We start from the raw sequence: 23734 nt of genomic DNA on the forward strand, positions 1-23734 counted from the left end.
GTATACATTCTACATAAAATACATTATTTTGAACAGTGTTATCAAGTAGACCTAACAGTACAACAATATTGTACAATTGGAGGCTTAACTTTATTGGCTTAAACTTACAATTTAGCCTGCAGCTTTTCCACACAAACCCCTTTCTTGTGGAAAACAGCTACATATGCACAGTGTGGTGTGATGCTTTTAAAAGCAGGCTTCTGTAGCTACAGGTTTTCTAACCATGGGTAGCTGTAATCTTGGTCCTGTTACAGTCACAGCATGCTATTTGTTCCTGTAAGGAAGCAATTACAAGAGAATATTGTCTTTTTGAAAATGCCGTTTCAAAGCTTTTGTAATTTCTGAGGAAGGTGCGACTCAAATACATCCCGAGTCCCCAGAACCGGCTGCTGATATAAATAAACCCCACACTTGTTTGTTGTTGCAAGTCAATCCCGTGTTGGGGGGGGGGGGGAAGAGCCTGACTCATCAGTTCTGAACGCGTGGGCTTGGCAACGCGGCCAGAAATCCGGGCGAGAGCCTTTAACCCGTGGCGGCTGAGCTGGCCTCCTCAATAGTGGCAGCTGTCGCGGACGCCAACGGCCGCCCGGCGGGCCACCCTCCACCCCGTCGCGGCGGCGGCGGCGGGCGGTGCTAGGCCCCTGCGACGCCGAGGTTGTTATGGCAACGGGTTGTGCGAGGCCGCGAGGGGGCGCTGTGAGCCACTCTGGGTCGCGACCATCGTGGCGGTGCGTGTGGGGGTGAAACTGAAAGTGAAGGGCTTGGGCCGCGGTGAAGCGGAACTGAGTCGCTGGCTCTTTCCCATGAGTGCCTGAGCTACTCCCGGCCCGAGCATGTCGGATAGTTTCGACCGAGCTCCAGGTGCTGGCCGGGGTCGAGGAGGCAGCGTGGGTGTGTCGGAGAATGGCGGTGGGGCCTGTTTCGGGGGTAGTGGTTTCCACAGTTCAGGCTCGGCTGAGCAGCACAAGTCAGGCGGCCTCTTTCCGCAGCAGGAACCGTTGCGGCCTCCGAGGACGGCGCCGCTGGGCACTGGAAACGCAGGTACTGGCTGCCGTGCAGCGGCCCCCTCCGCTTTTCCGGAGGCCCCTGATGCCGAAGCTGTTGGGGAGCGGCCTCCTAAACTCCGGCGCGTTCCCTTCCTTTGCGTGCACTGCCCTGCTCCTGCTTCGCTTGCTGCTCCGACAACCCCCCACCCCCCCCCATCCCCTTCGCCGTTCTGTTGCGAGTGGGGTCCCGGGACTTACACACACGCGCACACACACACTCCTCCCTTCGGCCTGCTCACAGAGACGCGTCCTTTCTCCCACACCCTACACCTAAGTACTGAGTGGCCACCATGGCCTGAGGGCTAGGGCTCTGCGCATCCCGGGCGCCTGCCTGGCTACTCACGGCACGGTATGGAGATGAGCTGCGTAGTTGGCCTGACAAGTGCACTTTTCCTTAGATGGAGTGCTCATGTTTCTGAGCTATGGACCTGTGCCTAAGTAAAGGTGTGATGTTGCTTTGCAGCCTGCTTAACAACACCTCTCTGTCCGTCCCTCCCTTTCTGTGCCTGCACATCTGTATGTGTGTTTTATCCATTTGTTAATCTGATTGCAAATGGTCTCAGTCTTCCCCTTATTGAAGAGCTCTTTAACTCTGATCTAAAGGTTTACCAAAAAATAAACCCAACCCAACAGTAACATAAAGTATTGTTTGCTGGTTAGCTTTTTCAGGTAGATATCAGATTCTGTTTTCAATAAATTTAGGAGCTAATCTATAAAGATAGATTTGGAAAATGTGGTTTAAAACCCCCGTTACATAGGGTTTTTTTGCAAATGGTGTACGAGAGCGATGATAGTTAAGTGTCTTTCAGGATTATGCTAAAAATTACTCATGTCTTCCATTTATTGACCTTCAAAGCCTTGCCTTTGCATCTGAAATCTATGAAAACCCCACAAAACCAGCAATCATATCAGAAAAATATGTACTAGTTTCTCAGGTTAGCTCTTTTAGAAAACATGTTTTCATAGGGGAGGAGAAGGCTCTTCCCCCCCCTTTTTTTTGTGTCACCTTCACATGAACATTGTGTTTGCTTTCTACATGACAGAAAGGCATCTATAGTTTGCTAAAGTGAAAACTTTATCCACATTTAAGAAGAAACCAAAATATTTGAAGTATATTTCTAGTATAAGTGTATTTAAAATCCAAAAAGTGATGTACTCTGTGAATAAATACTAATTTAGCAATTTCTAAGAAAAGCTGTTAACAAAAACTTTTCAGAACACCTGCAACTTGCAAGAATTCCATCTGGATCGCAAGATAAAGTTTTAGTTCCTGATTCTGGACCAGAAATGGCTGAATCTCAGGTGGCTGTGGCTCCTGTGGTAACATCAAAGTTGTCTGTTAAAGCACCTGAGTTTTATCCATCAGGATACAACCAGAACTTCAATCAGAACTTTGCAGTGAGTGTTTATCTTCTCTTTTTAGTATGTACAAATTTACTTATCTTCAAATTAACAATGTTTTCTTGAGATCTTGTGTATCAGATAACTTGGATGCTGCATTTGCTGAAGAGATTCCAAAAAATTCAGATGACAGCCTCCAGAGACACAGCCAGAATGTTAAGTGATAATGAGTGAATGTTATGCTGCATGTGAGTGCCTTTAGTGTGAGATATTTTGCTAAAGCTTGCTGCACATAACAGCATTCCTTGTTGATTACACCAAGCATTGATTATACCCAACATCAAAGTAAGCTGTCTTTTTGGTGACTGCCTCTGTTGTAGTTACATCTGCACTGCATTTTAAGTAAAAGCTTAGCTGCACTTTTATTCAGATTTCACAGTTTTTTGAAGCAAGTGTGGGAGAAAGCTTGAACTTTAGTTTTTTGAAGCACAGGCTTTGTCTTTCCTAAATTTACTGTGCTATAGGTATGATTGTCCATGACTGCCTAACTTCTATGTACCATTGTGTGTATGTGTCTTTTTAATTCCTTCAGTGATATTGTATTGCCAAAGGGCAAAAAAGCAGGGTTAGGCTTATTCCTAGCAGTTAACCTACCCACATACGTAATATGAAATATATTTGCAGCCAGACTAAGGGTAATCTCAGATCAATATTGTAGGTTTGTTACATGATAAAAGTTGATATTTCTTATTTTCTATTCCCCTTGTCTTCCATATTATTGCTGCACTAATTCTACTCCAGGGAAGATCTATGTGAATTCTTGGAATATCTTTTTGTTATGTTATGCAAGCAGACAAATTCTGGTACTATGTATAAATAGATGGGAACTATTTTACAAATACAATCAAGTGATAATCAACAATTATACTGAAACAAATAGATTTTTAATAACTTGCAGAAAAATACTTTATTTGAATGCTAAACATGGTGGTTTGGTGTTTTGAAGTTTTTTCCTCACAGTAAAATCTATGTTGTCTGGATGTTACCAGCTTTGCCAGCTTACTGAATAAAATCACTATCCTGGATAATACAAGCCCATAGCCAATATACAACTGTTGACAAATGCCAATACGAACATGCTTCAGTGAATGGATAATCTAGGGGGAAAAATGCTACTTTGCCCCAGTATGTTACATGTTTCCTATAAAGAAAAAATGCCATTTTGAATGGCATGCCTGTGCATATGTATAATTACAAAGTTTTGAGGCCAGCAGTGTTGCTTTTTAGGTTTCATAAACTGGGTCCACCTGCAATAAAAATAAGGAATTTAACATACCTTACTATTACACAGATTTTTATCATGAATTTTAGAATTTGAATCAAAACAAAGTTTTGAAAAACTTCTGTTTTTCTGATTTAGAATTAATAATTAGCTTTCACTTATAATGTTGCCTGGAATTTTTAGATCTGAAAACTCACATTGGTTTTGCTATTTATTAGGCAATTATTGTTTTAGAAATAATGTGTTGATATCTTGTTTGATTGTACATTACTGTAATTACTATTTGTGTCCATATAACACTTGATTATTAGATTAATTAATCTCCAGTTAGTTCTGATACTCAAAATTATCGGTTACCTATGAAGATACTTTAAGGCAGGGGTCCTCAAACTATGGCCCGTGGGCTGGATACGGCCCCCCAGGGTCCTCAATCCGGCCCCCGGTATTTACAGAACCCCCCCGCCGGGGGTTGGGGGGGGGAAACCAAGCAGCCGCAGATGACTGCCTGCCACTGCATCCGCGCCGGCCCCCTGGTTAAAAAGTTTGAGGACCCCTGCTTTAAGGGGTACAGCATCCAAGGCATACTAGAATTTTTAGAAAAGGACTGTGGTGGGTTGACCTTGGCTGGATGCCAGGTGCCCACCAAGCTGCTCTATCACTTCCCTCCTCAGAAGAACAGGGAGAGGGGAGAAAATAAGATGGAAAAACCCCAACTTGTGGGTCAAGATAAAGGCAGTTTAATGAAGCAATAGCAAAAGTCACATGTGAGGAAGCGAAGGAAAACAAAAGATGTTATTCTCTGCTTCCCATCAGCAGGTGATGTTTGACCACTTCCCAGGAAGCAGGGCTTCAGTACACATAGCAATTGCTCCAGAAGACAAATGTCATAAATAATGAATGCCCCTTCTTCCTCCTCCTTTCTCTTAGCTTTTATATCTGAGCAGACATCATATGGTATGGAATATCCCTTTGGTCACTTTGGGACAGCTGTCCTGGCTGTCCCCTCCCAAGATCTTGCCCACCCCCAGCCTACTGGTGAGAGGCAGGGGGACTGTTGGTGCGACAGCCTTGATGCCATGGGAGCACTGCTCAGCAGTAGCCAAAACACTGGTGTGTTATCACCACCTTTCTAGCTACCAATACAAAGCACAGCACTGTGAGGGCTGCTATGGGGCTCAGCCAGACCCAATACATCAGGACTTTGGGGAGGAAAGACATCTGTGGTATTCTCTGTTTCTATACAGATGTCTATCCCATAGGAATTTGTGGATGTCTGCAGTAGAATTGGTGACTAGATTTAGGTTTGGATTGCCAGTAGGAAATGTCAGGCTTGTTCTCTGGCATGGGTATATGAAAATAATATGGCTGTCACTCCATCAGAAGGGCATAATGTTCTCACTTATAGTTTTAGGAGTGAGATTTGTATTATCTTAGGTGGAATCTCCCCCCAGCCTCTCTCTTTTTTTTTTTTTTTTTTTTTTTTTCCCCCCCCCGTGTGAACCTATACACTCCTGTTAGCCAACTACTGTTTAAAAATAACCAAGAGGAATTTGCTTTACTTTCCCTTAACTGTTACAATATGTGGTGTTGTCTTCTCTGTTAAATCTTAAAATCTGCCAGTGAGAAACACAAGTGGTTTATGTCTAGAAGTTACTGGAGTAAATCTAATTAGTTTTGATAGTATCAAGTGTTACTAATTTACCAATATACAACATATAATAATGTTTGATTTATTAATTTATGTTCCCTGGAATAGTTACTAAAACCTAGACTGCCTTTGAAGTTGCATATTTAGTATAGGTAGATGAATGTGGTGCTGAGTTTAGCCTCTGTGTTTAGTCTTTTAATTACAAAATGGGAAGAGGAGTATGAATACAGGGACACCAATATACTAAATGGGATTGGAGCCCCTTCCAGAACAAGGATGTTTTCCTCCAAGATTGAATTTTTATCAGGTGAGGTTGAGAAGATACCTTCCTCTGTGCTAAATGAGGATCTTTTAACAACCTGATGGCTGTCAGAAAGAGCAGCAGCTTTTACTAGCTACAGCAACTGTATCCCTTACAACCTGTATGGAGAGGTTTTGAACAGGTGGTTTGGAGAGATGCTAGTTCAGCCATATGTGACTAAGCTGCAGTTGTTGCAAGGTAATGTCCTAGTTCTGTGGAACAAAATAGTTTAACTTTATTGTACAGAACTTTTACTGGGCCATTTGAAATTGCCTAGTAAAAGCTGATTTCCTTTAGAGAAATAGAGTATTTAGCAAGTTACACAGAGGCCTGTTAGCTTTTATTTTTGGCTTCATAAGCTCCAGTTAGAATCGTAGAATACTTTAGGTTGGAAAGGACCTCTGAAGTTCTTCTGGTTCAATCCCCAACTCAAAGCAAAACCAATTTGGATCAGGCTGTTGAAGGCTTTATCCTTATGAGTAGTAACAATTTGCCACCATTTCCTTAAACCCTTTTTTTTTTTTTTTCCTATTTCTGGTGGGACACATTAAGTAACTGTCTTCAGTATTCACTGGGCAAATATTCTACTTAATTAAATATCTGTAGTGGGTTTGTGTGGCAAGGTTTTGATAGCAGAGGGTCTACAGGGGTGGCTTCTGTGAGAAGATGCTAGAAGCTTCCCCTATGTCTGATGGAATCAATGCCAGCTGGCTCCAAGATGGACCCACTGCTGGCCAAAACCAAGTCAATCAGTGATAGTAGTGCCTCTGCGATAGCATATTTAAGAAGGGGGAAAAAAATCTGCACAACAGAATTGCAGCAGAAGAGAGGAGTGAGAATATGTGAGAGCAACAACTCTGCAGACAACAAGGTCAGTGCAGACGGAGGGGGAGGAGGTGCTCCTGTTGCTGGAGCAGAGATTCCCTGGCAGCCTGTGGTGAAGACCATGGTGAGGCAGGCTGTCCCCCTGCAGCCTGTGGAGGTTAACAGTGGAGCAGATATCCACCTGCAGTCTGTGGAGGACCCCACATCAGAGCAGGTGGATGCCCAAAGGAGGCTGTGACCCCATGGGAAGCCCATGCTGGAGCATGTTTTCTGGTGGGACTTGTGACCCTTTGGGGGACCCATGCTGGAGCAGTCTGTTCCTGAAGGACTGCACCCCGTGGGAGGGAGCCACACTGGAGCAGTGTGTGAGGAACTGCAGCCTGTAGGAAGGACTCGTTGGAAAAGTTCATGGAGGACTGTCTCTTGTGGGAGGGACCCCATGCTGGAGCAGGGGAAGAGTGTGAGGAGGAAGAAGCGACAGAGGCAATGTGTGATGAACTGACCGTAACCACCATTTCCTGTTCCCCTGCACTTCTGGGGGGGGGGGGAGGTAGAGAAATCGGGAGTGAAGTTAATCCTGGGAAGAAGGGAGGGGTGGGGTGAAGGTGTTATTAAGTTTTGTTTTTTAGTTCTCATTATCCTACTCTGGTTTGAATGGTAATAAATTAAGCTAATTTCCCGAATTCAAGTCTGTTTTGCCTGTGACATAATTGTTGAGTGATCTCCCTGTTCTTATCTTGACCCATGAGCCTCTTGGTTGTTTGGTTTTTTTCTCCCCTGTCCAACTAAGGAGGGGGAGTGACAGAGTGGCTTTGGTGGGCACCTGGCATCCAGCCAGGGTCAAATTACCACAACGTCATAAGAAATGTTTCTAGTTTTTCTTCAGTTATATTGATGTGTCCCTCATTAGCTTAAGTTGTATACCCTTACAACATGGATCTTTGAAGAATTTTGGAAAATCTGCATTTCCCCCCACACGTTCTTCACAACTTGTGAAATTAATGTCAGTACTTGATTTTCATCAGTGTATAGCTGTCTTGCTCCGCAGTTCATATCCAGGGCTTTTATCTTTCACAGATTCGTGTCGTTTCACAGTAGAGAAGAGACGAAAGCGTTTTGAAGACAGAAAGTAAAGATATCCCCTCATTAAGGGAGGGGTGGTGGGGAAAAGGAGAATATAATTATTGACTTTATAAATATATTCATGTCCACTAAGTAAAGAAGAACTGGTTTATCGTTTTTAGCTCATTTTTTCATTACAGTAGATAGATGTTAAATCTTTTTCATGCTAAATAGTAGATCAGTTGAGAATTCTGATATCCTGTATGTTACCCTTATGTCTTGAATCACTAATTAGAAGTCAGTTCTTTAGCAATCTTTTTTCAGGCTCCTGTTTGTGCTTCTGAGATCTCATATGAGATACTTCTCACAATCTTTTGTATAGTGTGACAAAGTAAATTTTTTGTACTGTTATTACTAGTTACATCACAAAGTATGTTGCTTCCTATGTTATTCCTCTCATATACTAGCATTGTAATAATTCAGAACAGCATTGACTTTAGAGACTGTTGCATACATTCATTTTTGAATGGACAAAATTAGCAGCCTTCTGTTCCATCAGCAGAAGCATAAACATTGATAAAGTGGTATTGTTCCCAGCTCCCCCTTTCTTTAGGGACTAGGTGCATTTAGGTCTGATTTTTAACCTCAGTAACTGCAAATTAATGCAATACCATTTGAATAGTTTCATTTCATGCCTTGTAGTCTTTCATCCATTGCCAAGAGATGCAAATTTGTTGACTTTAAAAGATCAGTTTTCCTGGCTGTGTTTTATACATGGGAATGCTATGCTGTACTGTATTTCTGTAATTTCTCCCCCTCCTGCATATTTTGGAGCATTTTTGCACTCTATGTAAGCTCAAAATATTTTGTTTCCAATTTCAATTATTTTTCCTTCTACAGTTCATATATCTGTAGCACAGATTGTGTGCACATCAGGAAAGAGTGTTGAGCCTCAGTTTGGTAGTTTTATTCTTTACTTTGTTAGTTGATCTTACACCTAATTTGGCAAACTGATTTCTTTTAAATCTGTATTTTGATGTCTTTTGCTGGGAGACCCTAATCTATAAAAACATGTTACCTAGTTCTTTAAGATGATAGGACTACTGGAGCATTCTGATACATTGAGGTCTATGCTCTCTAAAAATGTTTAAGTGAACTGTGTAATGAAAATCACTATCAAATATGCAGAGTATCAGGAGTTACTCAAGACTAAGGACTATATGGTTACTTCAGGAGATAATAAGTGTAACAACTTTATTTTAGGTTCCTTTTAAATAGCTGGTATATTGTTTCACTACTATAGGATTCATCCTTTGAAGATGGATATGATGGCTATCTGACTTTGGCAGAATATGTACAAGACTTCCTAAATCATCTCGCCGAGCAACCAGGTTGTTTTGAAACTGAAATAGAGCAGTTTGCCAAAACACTGAATGGCTGGGTCACTGCAGATGAAACTTTGCAAGAACTTGTTGAACTCGTATATCAGCAGGTAGCCTGTGTATTCTGTCTTATAACACGGATGTTATGCCTCTGTTACCTAGTGTCCAAGACATGCATGCTAGTATTATTATATAATTTTCCCTACATAGTATTTTAACAGTTTGATTTTTTTTTCTTTTTAGACTGAAACGTACAGGGAAAGATTTTTCTCAATAAACTGAAATGATAGCTCAAGTATGGGATACTTGGCTGGTTGATAGATTTCCATGATTTACTCTGTTTCCTTTGCTGTGTATTTGAATCTCCTGGGTCACATACTAGAATTGAAATTACAACAGTTATAAAGGAGTTACATTTGAATTGCTGGATTTATATAGTATGGACTGAAGAAACTCTTAAGCAATGTCAGCTGTACATTTTTATCCTACAAAAAATTCTTCATAATACTTATAAATTTATTTTTTTTAAATACCAAGGAATTAAATATCTACCTACTGTACACATCACCCTTTGGGAAATGCTCTTTTACCGACAGGCTTTGTTCTTCATTTGGAATTATACCTATTTCAGAACAGCGTAGTTGGAAAAAAGGAAAGCTAGTCTGCTGGTAACTAGGTCCAGTCCCATTGATGGCCATGGAAATGAGGACAGAGACCTTGAACTGAACTCTGTACTAATTGGGGAGCCATTGGAAAGAACAGCTTAATGTGTGTTGCTAAGCAAATGAGCTGCTGTTACAATTTTCTGGGCTTGCTGCAGAGAATGAAGTCATGCTTGTGCTTGCTATTTATTACATTGGGGGTGTCACTTTCCTGAGTTGCTTTCAAATTCTGCCTTGAAGAATGTAAACTTTATTTACCTTTTAAGTGCAAATACTTGCAGAATTTTTTTACTGTGAAATAATCTGGGGTATGTAGAAGCTGCATGACTAGTCATTGTACAGAACTGTAGAGTCTTAAGTTTCTTATTATAATTACAGAATTGATGCACGTTTAATTCAGAACAGTTTAGTTAGATGTTAAGATTACCTGTTCTGTGTTTGGCAGCATCATTTTCCCATCCTTTATTTGGACTCATGGAGAATAGTTAATAAAAGATGAAAATATTCCATATAACTTTATTGGAAGAAAAAAAAAGATGAATTTATCCTATTTATAACTTTATATATGTTAAATAGACTCATTTAATGTAAGTCTTTTAATGTTGCCCCTTCTTCTCTACCTATTTAAAATGAGTCCAATGTTAAGGTTGGCTATGCCTTCCTTAACTGAGAAGCATTGAGTGTTATCAGTCTGAAATATAACAGTTTTATGTGAAAAATAAAATATAGCTCAATGCAAAATGCTGTCCTAGTATCCAAAAGCATATGATTTTAGCTGTTATATGTCTGTGTACAATAGTGTTTGAGTGTCAGTCAAATATGCTTATTATTCTTCTGTCGAGCTTCTGCTCAAGTATTTGTTTCCTCGTCCTGGTTTATCACAAAACTTCAATTAAAATTTCTGAAGTATGTTTATAAGCATCTGCTTCAGTGATGTTTGAGCAGATTTATAGATGCTAGGTTTGTGAAGGAAAAAGGCCAAAATGAAAGAAACCCAAGTCCTGTACAGTCTTCTCTTCATCTGGGTATCGGGTATCATAGCCTGTCTATAAGAATGAATTATCTACTTCCCCCTGTTCTTCCTAATCCATTTATGTCTCAACAGAGTGAAGTGCCAGTTCTCTTGTCTTCCAAAAGCTGAACACTCTGACTTCATGGATTAAGAATCTTGACTGTTTAGTTAATACAGTGGATAGTTGCTGTTACAGCAACTAAAATTTCTCAAGATACATATTGGTAGACTAGCCTTCATGTTTAGATTGTAACTTTTTGAGTTGGAGGTAAACTGGGATTACCAAGCAACAGTAATTCAGGGAAGATGTTATTATACTATAATGATTGGTTATGAAGATGATGTGAGGTGGTTTTCTTTGGTCTCTGTGTGCTATGCCAGGTCATAATACCCAAAATTGAATTGTTTCAGTATTTGATGCAACCACAAATACAGACCAACTAATTAGGAAGATAATGGTTTTAAAAAATACACGAGGTTTGAGGAAGTCGGGTGTGGGTTTGGTTGTGTTATTTTTAGGGAAGAGTAATTTAAGTGATGTTTTTTGCCTTATAAAAAGGGAGGCATCTCTTCTAGTCCAAGGAACTGATTGAATCAAAGCACCAAAAAGCTCGTTTGCTATTTCACATGCCTCTTATGGGAAACTAAAGTAGAATTGACTATCTTAAGTAATTAACTTAAGTAATTAAATTTGTTGTATCTTCCAAAGATACCTCAGTTCTTTCCAGCAATGTTATGCACATAGTACAGTTACATTGAGTGTATATTTTCCTCTGCCTGTAGAAGATAACTAGCTATAATGCAATGACATGATAATGGCAAGATGCTTTTTTCAAACATGTTAGAAGGAGAAGTATGCAAGGACATCTATAGCACTAATAGATGATCAAGATGTAAAAGGAACGTTCAAAGATGATAAAGCCAAAGGAGAAATTTAATGAATTATAAGTATCCCTGGTTTTGGGGGTTTTTTTTGGTAGAGTTACTTAGACCAGAACATCTTTTCACTGAAGCTGTATCTGAGAAATAATCTCAAATTCAACTCTTGTTAAAAGAGAGTTCAAAACAAATGAGCAGTAATAAATGGCCAAAATAAGGGGATGTTCTGCTTTAAGTTCTAAGAGAGGTTGAATGTAGACACTCATGAAAAAAGTAATTGGGAATTCATCTCTTGAAATTTTCAAGTATCGGATTTAAAGCAAAATATTTTTCAGACAGTGTGTGTTGTGGAATCTTGTTGCCACCACCTGTTTTTAGATGATAAAAGTATAAATGTTCAACAGTAACTGTATTTGTTTTAGAAAAAAGGACTCATCAAGAGCTATTAACTGTAATGATACAGTTTTAATATCTGAATCAGGAGTTTGCTATTCTGTAGTTTAATTAATCTTCTGCTCTTCAATTATCTAGTCAACTGTTGTTAAACACAGTTTTCCAAAAAGCTTTTAAAGGCATTTCCTGATAACCTAATAATGACTTTTATGAATAATTTATTTTTCCATTTTTATTTTGGAAGGCCACATCTGTCCCAAATTTTTCCTACATGGGAGCACGGTTGTGTAACTATCTATCTCACCATCTAACTATTAGTTCGCAAAGTGGGAACTTCCGACAGTTGTTACTTCAAAGGTCAGTGTCAGCATGTTATTTTAAGTGCATTACTTTCTTAGGTTGTCTTTCTCTTTTTGTATGTAACTCTTAACATAGCATGCAGAGAGGTACATATTTAAAATAGAAGTTTAGATTGAGGATTATTAATGCACAGGTACATACTGGATATCAAATACATATATTTAAAATAATTTTATATTTTTAAATATGGAAATAGGACTCAATTCGGGGTTCTGTAGGCTCTTTTGATCTGTGTATATTAGACTGGTACTGAATTACAGGGTAAATGTAATGCAGTACATAGAGAGAATCCCCAACCCTGGACTGAAAAGCTAGTCAACTTTATACTAAATGCACATACATGTACTGTCCTTGTCCTTTGACTCTTATTTCATTGTGTTTTTTCTTTAATTACTTTTCTGGCTGCAGTTGTGTAAAGATTATTCATTGATTGGCTAACTGACTTTACGCCTATGAAGTAGATGCATAAAATCCAGGATAAATTTCTTCAATTTTCAGTTACTACAGAATTTGAGGGCTTATGGTTTAATAATTATTAGACTTCATAGTTGATAAAAAAAGCAATGTTTTTCAAATGGATGCATTTCCTTTTAAATCTTACTGTATGACATTTGAAGGAGTAGTACACTTCAATACTTAAGAATTCTTTAGAAATTAGCCTTTTTTCTTTAAGGACTTTTGGCTTTCTAAGCTTCAGGCTTGCTCCTTATTTTAAAAGTTTCATTTAGTCCACTTATGTTTAGGAGCAAAGGAATGATAAACTTAAAAGATCATCAAAATGCATTGCTGTTAATTGAGAATGGTACCTTATGGAGAAGCTGATTTCCCCCCCCCCCCCTTATCCCAAAGCAGATGAGTCTTTTTGCCTTCAAAGTTATCACTTTTATCTTGTGGTTGGCTTTGGTGGGTGTTTTGTGTGTGTGTGTTTGTTTTTGTTTAAACTATGTTTGTTACTTGAACAATACATTGAAGGAATTCCCTGTTAATGTTGGATTATCTGACTCCTGGTTTTAGAGCCAATCCAACGGATAACATTCCTTTTGGCACCCTGAAGCCATAAATTTAAAGTTGTTTATGTTTTTATTGCTAATATGGATGGAATTGGGGGGAAAGAGGGAGATAAACAAGCTAACAATATGAATACAGAGAACTCCTGTTTCTCAGCCTAAGTTTCTGCTTCAAATTTTTTTATTTCAACTCCTTAAATTTTTCAGTTTCTCAGTTTCTCTTAATCTATTACATAACCATTGAGAATATGTTGGAGGTTGTCTTGCTTTCCTTCTTATTTCAAATATTTTTTAATTTGGTTTTGAACTGCTATGTGAACTTGTATATTTTTGACACAGGTGTTAAATACTAGAAAATTACCCCACTGCCATGTTATCTTAATCCTCAGTATCTGCATTTATATCTAAATTATGCATCACTTTCACTTAAAATGATGGGATCAAGAATTTATCTAATAAGTGTAAAGGCCTCTAAGACAATGTGGGCAGCACCCTGAAAGGGGGAAAATGTCTTTCAGAGTATACCTACTTTTATTTCTGTTATGTTTGGATGCCCATGTTAAACTTCCTGGACCCATATTCTAATATATAACCTGTGTAACTTAATTGTCTTTTGATTTTTACAGGTTGCAATTTGCTCTATTTCATTCTGCTGTCTTGGACATCTCAGTGCTTGAAAACAATCATGTAATCATATGTATTCATCTAGAAGAATAAAAATCCACATTGTCTTTGTGAAGTCCTCTCACTTCCTTCACAAATGCTGAATGCTAGGAAGTATGATTTAACAGTTTTAATGCAGTGAATAAGTTCTTAGCATTCTATTAAATAAGTAGCATGATACATATGTTGGGATGTCTACAGATTATATGATTTTTGTTTTAATGTCTTCAGGTGTCAAACAGAGTATGAAAACAGAGATGAAGCTGCCAAAGGAGACAAGACTACTAGAAAACAATTTCATGCCTTTGTGTTGTTCTTAGCTGAACTTTACGTTAACCTAGAGGTAAGATGGCAGTTGCATGTCAGATGGTTCTTCATTAATTTTTGTTGTGTTTAGGTAAACACTAAAATGGAATATCATTTGAGATGTGTTTTTTTAAGGGAGAGGGGAATAAAGTAAAAGAACTTTAGAACAGTTTCATTATAATGTGTGTCCAAGAAACAGATAAACAAAAAAGGACAAGATCACCAGAAGAGAAGTCTATAAAGATATTTTTTTTTTAATAAAAAGAAAAATTAGTAAGAATTCATAAAAAGAACCAGCCATAAATCACCTTTGGAATTAAGCTTTTGGTATTTTCTTTTGTCTGGTAAAACTACCATATTATTGCACTTAACCGACATAGGAAATGTTACAACCTAGCAGAAGCAGATCAGTATCAGTAACCCATGTAAATCAATATTCAGCTACTAATAGGAGCTATTATCAAATGCTTGAGGAAGATGTGGGAATCTTCAAAATGAGCAATTAAAAATGCAGACCTTTAAAGAGATTTCTTCAAAGGTTGAGTCCTAGGCTTATACATAAAGCATGAAATCTTATATCTAAATCAGTTTTTTGTATCTGATCTGTACAAAAAACTGTATGTGCACATAATTCTTTTACTCTTATACCTGTGAGTTTGATAAGGTCACTGACTGCTGTAGTGCCCTTAAAAATATATTTTTCACTGGATTATTTCAAAGATTTGATTTAAGCAGACACCATAAAAAAACGTTCTGCTGGCATGAGGAAAGAAAACTCTCTGACTCTTCCATTTTTGTTCATAAGTGGGCCTTGAAATCTAGTTTTCACTTGCTAGAATTAAAAAGGAATTTTTCCAAAGGATTTGGGGGAGGCGGAGCTGCCCAGATTGGAGTATACCATTTATTTTTAAACTGTTTTCTATAATTTTTAAATGTATCGAGTGCCTTCTAGAAGTAAGCTACTCTACAGCTATAGAGAATGCATAATGTAGGATGGGAAAGAGCATGGGATTCTGAGAATTTGGGATGATGTGGACTACTTGCCAGGCATTTTGCAGCTTTTCTTTGCAATTCATTAGCAAAGAAACAAAATGCTATGCAAGCATTGTTATGTATATGTCAGAATACTAAGCATACTACTCAAAGTCTGTGTTCTAGAATAGTTACAGTATTTAGCATATTCTTCCAACTGAAAAGGTCAGCAATGTTAATCACAAATCAAATCATACAGCATTTGAGAGAGAAAATGTGACTAAATTAATTTCTAAACCTGAAGTCTTTTAGATGTGGTTTGTTTTTTTAAAATATATTTTTCAGATTAAAGGAACAAAGGGACAGGTAACACGTGCAGAAATTCTTCAAGAAGGCCTTCGGGAATTACTAAATGCGCTCTTCTCTAATCCTGTGGATAATAATTTGATGTGTGCAGTGAAGCTGCTGAAGGTGAGACAGTAGTTTTAAAAGAAGAAAAATTAGTTTTTAATTCTTTTAAATATATCATCATAGTTCTGAATGAAAGAGGGAAGCTCATGAGCACTACTTGTTTATATAATGTAGATCATAATATATTTTAAATACAAATACTAAGATACTTTGATTTTTTTCTTCTTAAGATTTTTTTTTTTTCATCTGGAATAAGTAAAAATAGGATACGTGACAGCTGATGGTAGAAAGTGAGGAAAATGAGACATGGTCATATATAGTTCCTGCTGGTGAACCAGTGTGTGTGTGTGTGGGAATCAAAAGCCTATTTCTTTGTGCCACAGGCTAGAATGGATTTCTGGGCCACAGATTCAAGATCCAGCCTAACAGAGTTAGCCACATCACATGATCCCTTCTGTAGGTCAGCACTATAGTATGTGGTTAACAGCTATAAATGAAGTAATATGGAGAGATTTCTAATTATGGGTAATTAGAAATTGATAATTTATTAGGTAAAAGGATGGGAGGGAGTGTGTCAATGCATCCCAAGTAACAGGATGGTCAAATGCAATCTCCATGTCCCACTGATGCGCAACTTCAGAAAGATGAAGTGTAATGATTTTTCACAAGAAATCACTGCAGTATTAAAAAAATGTTACATGTATGCATTTTGTTGTAATGTGACTGTTTCACAGTGTAATTAAATTGCTGGAGAGTTGTTTCAAAATCATGTTTCAAGACTGAAAGGAGGAAAGTGAACTTCTCGGCAACATAAACATTGGACATAGAGTTATTTTAGACTACAGACAGTATGATAAACTATGCGCAAGGTCTATTAATCTGTTTAGTAAAAAGATATAGGAGATTGGGACCTTTGACCCTCTGGTAGTTGCACACTGCATCTAAATGTTATGGATTGTTACAGAATCTCTTCTGTTGACAGTTTCTTAAAGTTTATAATTTGTTTAAAAAAGAATATATTACTAATTCCTTGTCTTTAGTTGACAGGCTCAGTTTTAGAAGATGCCTGGAAAGAAAAAGGAAAGAATGATATGGAGGAAATGATTCAGAGAATTGAAAATGTTGTTTTGGATGCAAACTGTAGCAGGTGAGAAGATAAATTTGTGTGCACTGATTTGTTTTTATATTAAACGGAACACCTTAAAAATCTTCAAGAACAAGGAACATGTCCAAAACTACCTTAAAAATTTACATTTATGAAAAATAAGGTGATATTTGGTCACTTCCTATGTAACAAAAAGTAATTTTCAGTTGGGATGTGTGTGTTTCACTTTTGGGTTTTTTTTATTTTTATCTTTTATTAGAGATGCATGTTTCACTTAATGAGATGGTGGTGTGTGTTTGGTGGTTTTCTTGTTTGTTTTGTTTTTTTAAAAACCTTTAAATGTTGAAATCTCCCTTAAGTGCTTTAGGCTATAAAAGCATGTATAAATAAAAAAATGCAGTACTGGTGATATCTCATAGTTTATATTTAATGCTGTTATATTCAGATTTAAAAGTATAGTATACAAATCACTATAAATGTAAGGGCAAAATGGAATATGCTTTATTTTTCTTCTCCCTGGAGAATATACCTTTTTGGCAGGTTCTTAGTACAAGCTGGAAAAGAATAAATAGTTGGCTAATGTATTCTGTTTCTCAATTTGCAATTAACTGCATGCATGAGGTTATCTTATTCTGCCTGCTGTATTTCATCCTCATTCTTGCAAACTTACTAAAAAACAGATAGAGGGTTCAGATGTTGTGACCTCAACTCTTTCCACACGGAGGGAGGACAGCATGTAGCTTGTAGCATCTGTTGGTTAAAATTTAGCTGTCTCCCAGGGAAGATGAGGAAAAATCTTGCTTCAGGAACCAGAGAAAATAGATAGCACAAGCCCAAGGCTTCAAAGACACAGAAGTATGAACTTCTTTTAATACAGGAAACAACTGATGATTTTTTTTTTTCCTCCCCTTAATGAGACTCACTGAACTTTTCTTCATGGACTTGCTTAAAAGAAGAAAGCAATTTCTTTTATTCTAGGGATTAAATGGATGGTTGTCGCAGCACTCCCCAAACTATCAAGCTGCAACAAGGTCTTTTACCATCTCATACCAACACACTCTTCATGCAGGTCCCTCTGCTGCCTTTTCCTTGTCTTTCCTCACCCAGGGCATACATTCTCTCCTCTCTCTGCTTCTTCTTCCTCTCTTCTTTGGCTGCTCCCTCTTCATTAGCTGCCCAACCTCTCAACAGAACCAGCCACAGCTGCACCTTATCTACATCATCCAACCCACCACCCCTGAAGCCAGCCCACAGCTGTATATTATCAATGCTAATTAACCTGCCTTCATTCCTCTACAGATGGTGACATCTAATGTATTGGAGACATTACTTTTCATTGTTGACTACAGAACTGCAATGTGATTTAGAGAGCTAAAGTTAGGAGCACAAATTAGATGATTAAAATACAATTTGAAGATCACCCCCTATTTTCCTCAGTACTATCCTTTTATAAGAAAAGGATTTATTCCTCAACTTGTGCTGCAGGTTTCATATCTTGATTTTAAAACTATAGCAGTTTCTATTTCATATGGACTCCTGCACCACAGAGGAAGTAGAGGGAGTGAGTGTCTCATAATTGAGAGGGACACATAAAGCATCTAGACTTGCAGGAGAAAAAAACCCCTAACTCAAAATTATCTGCAGACTGGGCCAAATTTTGTCCTTTTTGGAGCTTTTCTTGACATTTAGATATCTAGTATATGCAAGATATAGCCCAATTATTGCTTAGCACAAAACATTCTAACTTTTATGGTGCTTATGTTTATTTCAGAGATGTGAAACACATGCTTCTGAAACTAGTAGAACTACGATCAAGTAACTGGGGTAGAGTTCATGGAACTTCTCCACATACAGAAGCTACCCCTGAAAATGACCCAAACTATTTTATGGTAAGAATGTAGACAACTTCAGTTCCTTAATGTGAATTTAACTTGATTTATAGACAATCATATTGCTGAAAGCTGCAAACAACTGTCTCTGAACGCATATAACTTACTGTATAACTTTATTCTTAGAATGAACCAACATTTTATACTTCTGATGGTGTTCCTTTCACTGCAGCAGATCCAGGTATGTCACAAGCTTAGCATACCTGTCTTCTCAATCTTCTTTAAAAAGTTGTAATTAAGTTTATGTCCTGTTGAAGTACATAAAAAGTTGTTCTTAAAATATCTGAAACTCATACAACTTAAGACAAAATTATGTCAGAATTCCTGGCTTAGTGTAACACATGCCTTATTCTGTATTAAAAGAAGGTAAATGCTTGAAATGGAGAATGTGCATTTGAGTTCATATAGTTCAGAAGAATTTATGCCATAGTCATCGGTGCTCGGTACCTCCAGGAAGCCAGAAATCTTCAAGTCATCTTTTGTTTGTCCTTTGTTAGTAGCAAAAGGATTTGTTTCTGCCTTGGTTGGTTTGTTTTCTATAATCTGAGCACAACATGGCATGACATCATTTGAGGTAAAGACATCTGTGACTACCTTTACAGTTCTCTGGGAAGATAGATATCATTCTTAGAGGTTGATTAATGTCCTGAGAAAACACTGTAGCAGGAGGTTTTTTCTATAATGTTTCATGCCACTTACAGTTTCATTAAATAGGCTATTTTCAAACTGTATAGATGTATGTTAATTTAGAGGGCTAGTCTTGTGTATTACTTGGTCTTATTTTTACTATGCCAGATTACCAAGAAAAATACCAAGAGTTGCTTGAAAGAGTGAATTTGTTTCCAGATTATGAAGAAAATGGAACAGATTTATCAGGACCTGGAGATCAGTATGTTTTCTTTTTGAGTGATAGTTGGTGGTGGTTTTTGTTTGTTTCATTGTTTTGGGTTGGTTTTAACAGTAGTTATTTTTACTGTAGACTTAGGAATCCAATCTTGACAAAAATGAAACTAAATAATATAATTATTATTTAGCTCTACAATGGAAGTTATGTATTTGCTCAGGTTTAAGTTGGTTTGTAATCACACAAGTTTGAAACAAATTTTATATTTATCCGAGTAGGGCAATTAAATTTCAGATATTTTTTGCACATGTACAAACATACTCTCTTCTACGTTTAAAAAAAAACCAAACATGCAAGCAAAATGAAGCAATAGACCTTCAGGTGTTGGTAGTGAGGCAACCTAAATTCAACTGATGCACATACACATCCTAACTAGAAATTACAAAATTTTCAGTGTCTTTCAAAGGGAGGAGGTTATTAAGTTTCTCTCCTCAGGATAAGTAGCATTCCCTCAATTAAATGGCTATTCGATATTTCTGTAGAACAAGAAAAGCAACCTAATGGCAAAAGGGGAAGCAATAGATGGGAATATAGTCTGATTTTCTGACGCTGGTTTATAAGAATTTGATAGGAAAACAGTGAAAGAATTACAGTCTAAAATAAATTGCTCTGAACTTTGTACTCATCTGGTTGAAGGAGGAGTTTCAGATCATTATTTGATACACAAAAATATTTTCAGTGTTGTGTTTTGTGTGATAAGAGTGCTGGTCTGGATTGATGTTTTTATTAGTAAATTAGAAAACTTAGATGACACCTAGCTCAGGGGAGTTGCAGGAGCTTTGGAAGATAAATTAGAGATGTCATCAGAAATCAACAAGCTCATACTGTGGAAAAAACTACCCTCATGAACTGCTGTACTTAGAACAAATTAAATGCAAAATGGAGGCAGATAGCAGTTAAACACAGCAAATCTGAAGTGACATGTGGAAGACTGTGAGTCAACCTTCATGCAAGGTGACTGTGGAACCTTCTTTATTGAAGTCTTAAGAAAAGCTCAGACAAATCTGTCCTGATCCTCTGTCAACTATTTCTCATGACTGACATCAGGGAGAAGGGTTCTATGTTGAGTTCCTTTTAAAGTCTATACTTCTACAGGAAAGGAGGAACAAATAAATATGTAGACCGCTTCTTTAATGTGTATGCCGATTCCCTTGTTTGGAACTAAGGCACAGAAGATAATAAGCTGGGCACCTGAAACTAATGCACACTTTGAGAGTCAATAGCTGCTGACTTATTTTAAGGCCATTTAGCATTATAGACACTATCATGTTCAAGCTACAACTCTGTTGTCCTAGTTTATGGTGATGAATGCTCCAGTTGGACTTAAACAAGGAACACTCAAGTTACTTCCCAATAACTGTGAGGAGAAAGCAAGCTATTCAGTAATCCTCATCACTTCCCAGCTTTATTTTGAAACTCTGTGGTAGTCTCCACTCTGTGCAATACTAATTATCATTAATGGGATCCGGTCTTTTCTCTGACCTAAATGAGACGGATTTTTTCTGAAAGACTCGTTACCATGTAATAGAAGGTAATATAAGGCAGATGCAAAAGGGAGGTAAATTAAGTTTGCCTTCTTTCATATATGAACAAATAGGAATACAGGTTTTTCTATATAAATATATTTTTTCTGACTAGCGTGCAACTGAGAAAGTTGATGCAGTATTTGAACTTGGATGTTAACCAACTATAATTATGCTAATATTATGCTAATTATGTTTTTGTAAATACATCCGTGCAAGTGCATTATTAAATCTTGGAAAGTTTTTATCGTATTATTGTATTTTGCCATCATCTTGGAAACTATTTTCGTCTCTTAATCTGTGGACAGCATAAGATGATCTAAAATGGAGAGTGTAGCAATTTGTATGTATCTATGCTGCTTTAAGGCTTCTGTTTGTTTCCCTAGTACCCATAATTTTTTACTTCTTTGTCACCTTTTAGTAAATGTCATAATTAACTACTACTTATAAAGCTCTGTGTTATATTTGACATCTACATAAATATTTCACTTATTTACTGTTTCTGAAAACCTGTATGTAAACTTAACATTTTTTTGTGGGGTGTGTTTTGTTTTTTTTTTTAAGGTGTTTTGATGACCTTGATGACCAGATGGATCCAGAAATTGAAGAAGCATATGAAAAATTCTGTCTAGAATCAGAACATAAGAGAGAACAGTGAGATGTTACACATTAATGTTAGATTATTAAACCAGTTTAGGTATGGATAGAATACAGGGGGATACAAAAATTGTAGCAAAATAAGGAAGTTTACCTTAGTACTTGGAAAAAGTTATATAATTTCCATTTTGTTAAACAAAATCTGCCAAAACCTGTAAACTTATGCCCTGTAACTTAAAATGCTGTGTATATATCATAGTTTATTTTATGAACAGGTATATGAACAATGTTTTGGCTGTAATAAAATTGATTTTAAAAGTATCATAATGGAAATTAAAATTTAATGGAGAACTGTCCCATAAAATTTCTCTGAGGGGGGATAAAGAGGAAGAATAACTTCATCTAAATTGAATTGCTTGCTTGGTTTAATATACATTAGGACTTATCAGATCTTGTATATGGTAAAAAGGTATTTAACTAAAGAGCATATGATCCAAATACAGACTTATTTTATTTTATTTTTTTAGATCAAAATCATGAAATCATGAGAAGTGGTTTGTGAAGGATTTGTTCAAAGGCTTGCCATTGCTCAGGGCCCCATTTCAAATCATTCTTTAGGGTCATGTGATAGAGAGGGCTTACAATCATACTGTAGTTTGGAATGTGCAAATGTTCAGCCATCCCCAGGAAAGCAGGGCTCCATCACATGTAACGGTTACTTGGGAAGACAAACACCATAATGCCAAATGTCCCCCCCTTCCTCCTTCTTCCCCCAGTTTATATACTCAGCATGATGTCATATGGTATGGAATACCTCTTTGGCTAGCTTGGGTCACCTGTCCTGGCTGTGTCCCCTCCCAAGTTCTTGTGCCCCTCTGGCCCTCTCCCTGGTAAGGCCCAAGGAACTGAAAAGTCCTTGATTTAGTATAAACATCACCCAGCAACAACTGAAAACATCAGTGTCCTATCAACATTGTTCTCACATCAGAGCCAAAACACAGCACTGCACCAGCTACTAAGAAGAAAGTGAACTCTATCCCAGCTGAAACCAGGACACTTCTGCTGCTGTGTTGCCCCATATGATGATGTCATCAATGTATTGCAGATGTCCTGGAGCTTCACCCTCTTCCAGTGCAGCCTGGATCAGTCCATGGCAGATGGTAGGGCTGTTTCCACCCCCGGGGCAGTCAATTCCAGGTGCATTGGATGCCCCTCCAAGTGAATGCAAACTGTGGTCTGCACGCTGCAGCCAAAGGGATTGAGAAAAGCGCATTTGCAATATCATTTGTGGCGTACCACTTGGCTGCCTTTGATTCCAGTTCATATTGAAGTTTTAGCATATCTGGTACAGCAGCACTCAATGGCGGTGTGACTTCATTCAGGCCACAATAGTCCAATGTTAGTCTCCATTCTTCATTAGGCTTTTGCACTGGCTATATGGGGCTACTAAAGGGTGAACGGGTTCTGCTGATCACTCCTTGGCTCTCCAGTTGACAAATCAGCTCCTGGATGGGAATCGGGGAGTCTTGGTTGGTGCGGTATTGCCACTGGTGCGCTGTTGTAGTAGCAAATGGGCACCTGCTGTTCCTCAACTTTCAGTAACCCCACCAGAGACTGGTCTTCTGAAAGGCCAGGCAAAGGAGACAGCTGCTTAATTTCCTCCATTTCCAAGGCAGTTATACCAAAAGCCCACCAATATCCTTTCAGATCCTTGAAGTACTCTCTCCTGAGACAGTCTATGCCAAGGATACATGGAGCCTCTGGGCCAGTCACAATGGGATGTTTTTGCCACTCATTCCCAGTCAGGCTTATTTCAGCCTCCAATTCAGCTGTTGGGATCCCCCTGTCACTCCAGAAATACTACTTGGTTCTGCCCATTCATAGCTTGATGGCATTAGGGTACACTGTGCACCTGTATCTACTAGAGCTTTATGTTCCTGTGGGTCTGATGTGCCAGGTCATTGGATCCACACAGTCTGATAAACCCAGTTATCCCTGACTGGAGGCAGGGTGCCTCTAATCCTGGACGTAGGATTCCCCACTAGGATGGCGAGTGGTGTGAAGCAGAGATTGTGATGGAGAGGAAGTTCAGCAGAAGTAAGTATAGGGACCTGCACCTAGGGAGGAACAACCCCATGCACCAGTACAGGCTGGGGGTTGACCT

At 38.1% G+C, this 23734-nt stretch overlaps 1 protein-coding gene across 2 annotated transcripts; it reads left to right on the forward strand.

Moving 5' to 3' along the window:
- Positions 1 to 712: 712 nt before the first annotated feature.
- LOC129734122 (polyadenylate-binding protein-interacting protein 1-like) lies at positions 713 to 21921 on the forward strand. Of its 2 annotated transcripts, XM_055700216.1 has the most exons (11): positions 713 to 1041; positions 2263 to 2444; positions 8809 to 8997; positions 12078 to 12190; positions 14095 to 14206; positions 15487 to 15612; positions 16593 to 16699; positions 18429 to 18546; positions 18673 to 18727; positions 19342 to 19435; positions 21538 to 21921. In XM_055700216.1, exons 1-11 carry the CDS (start codon positions 834 to 836, stop codon positions 21629 to 21631), a joined length of 1398 nt encoding a protein of 465 aa, XP_055556191.1. In that variant the 5' UTR covers positions 713 to 833; the 3' UTR covers positions 21632 to 21921. The 2 variants fall into 2 exon arrangements, with proteins under 2 accessions (XP_055556191.1, XP_055556192.1); XM_055700217.1 differs by lacking the exon at positions 19342 to 19435.
- Positions 21922 to 23734: the final 1813 nt, after the last annotated feature.

Source organism: Falco cherrug (genome assembly GCF_023634085.1).
Source record: "Falco cherrug isolate bFalChe1 chromosome W unlocalized genomic scaffold, bFalChe1.pri SUPER_W_unloc_1, whole genome shotgun sequence".
Classification (NCBI taxonomy): Eukaryota; Metazoa; Chordata; class Aves; order Falconiformes; family Falconidae; genus Falco; species Falco cherrug.

What these genes read in the sequence shown, in the direction of transcription:
- LOC129734122 (XM_055700216.1), top strand. Translation starts at nt 834, where the DNA reads ATGTCGGATAGTTTCGACCGAGCTCCAGGTGCTGGCCGGGGTCGAGGA. An exon ending in TTGAACTCGTATATCAGCAG is followed by an intron (nt 8,998 to 12,077) that starts GTAGCCTGTGTA and finishes TTATTTTGGAAG; the next exon opens with GCCACATCTGTCCCAAATTT. An exon ending in TTATCAGGACCTGGAGATCA is followed by an intron (nt 19,436 to 21,537) that starts GTATGTTTTCTT and finishes TTTTTTTTTAAG; the next exon opens with GTGTTTTGATGACCTTGATG.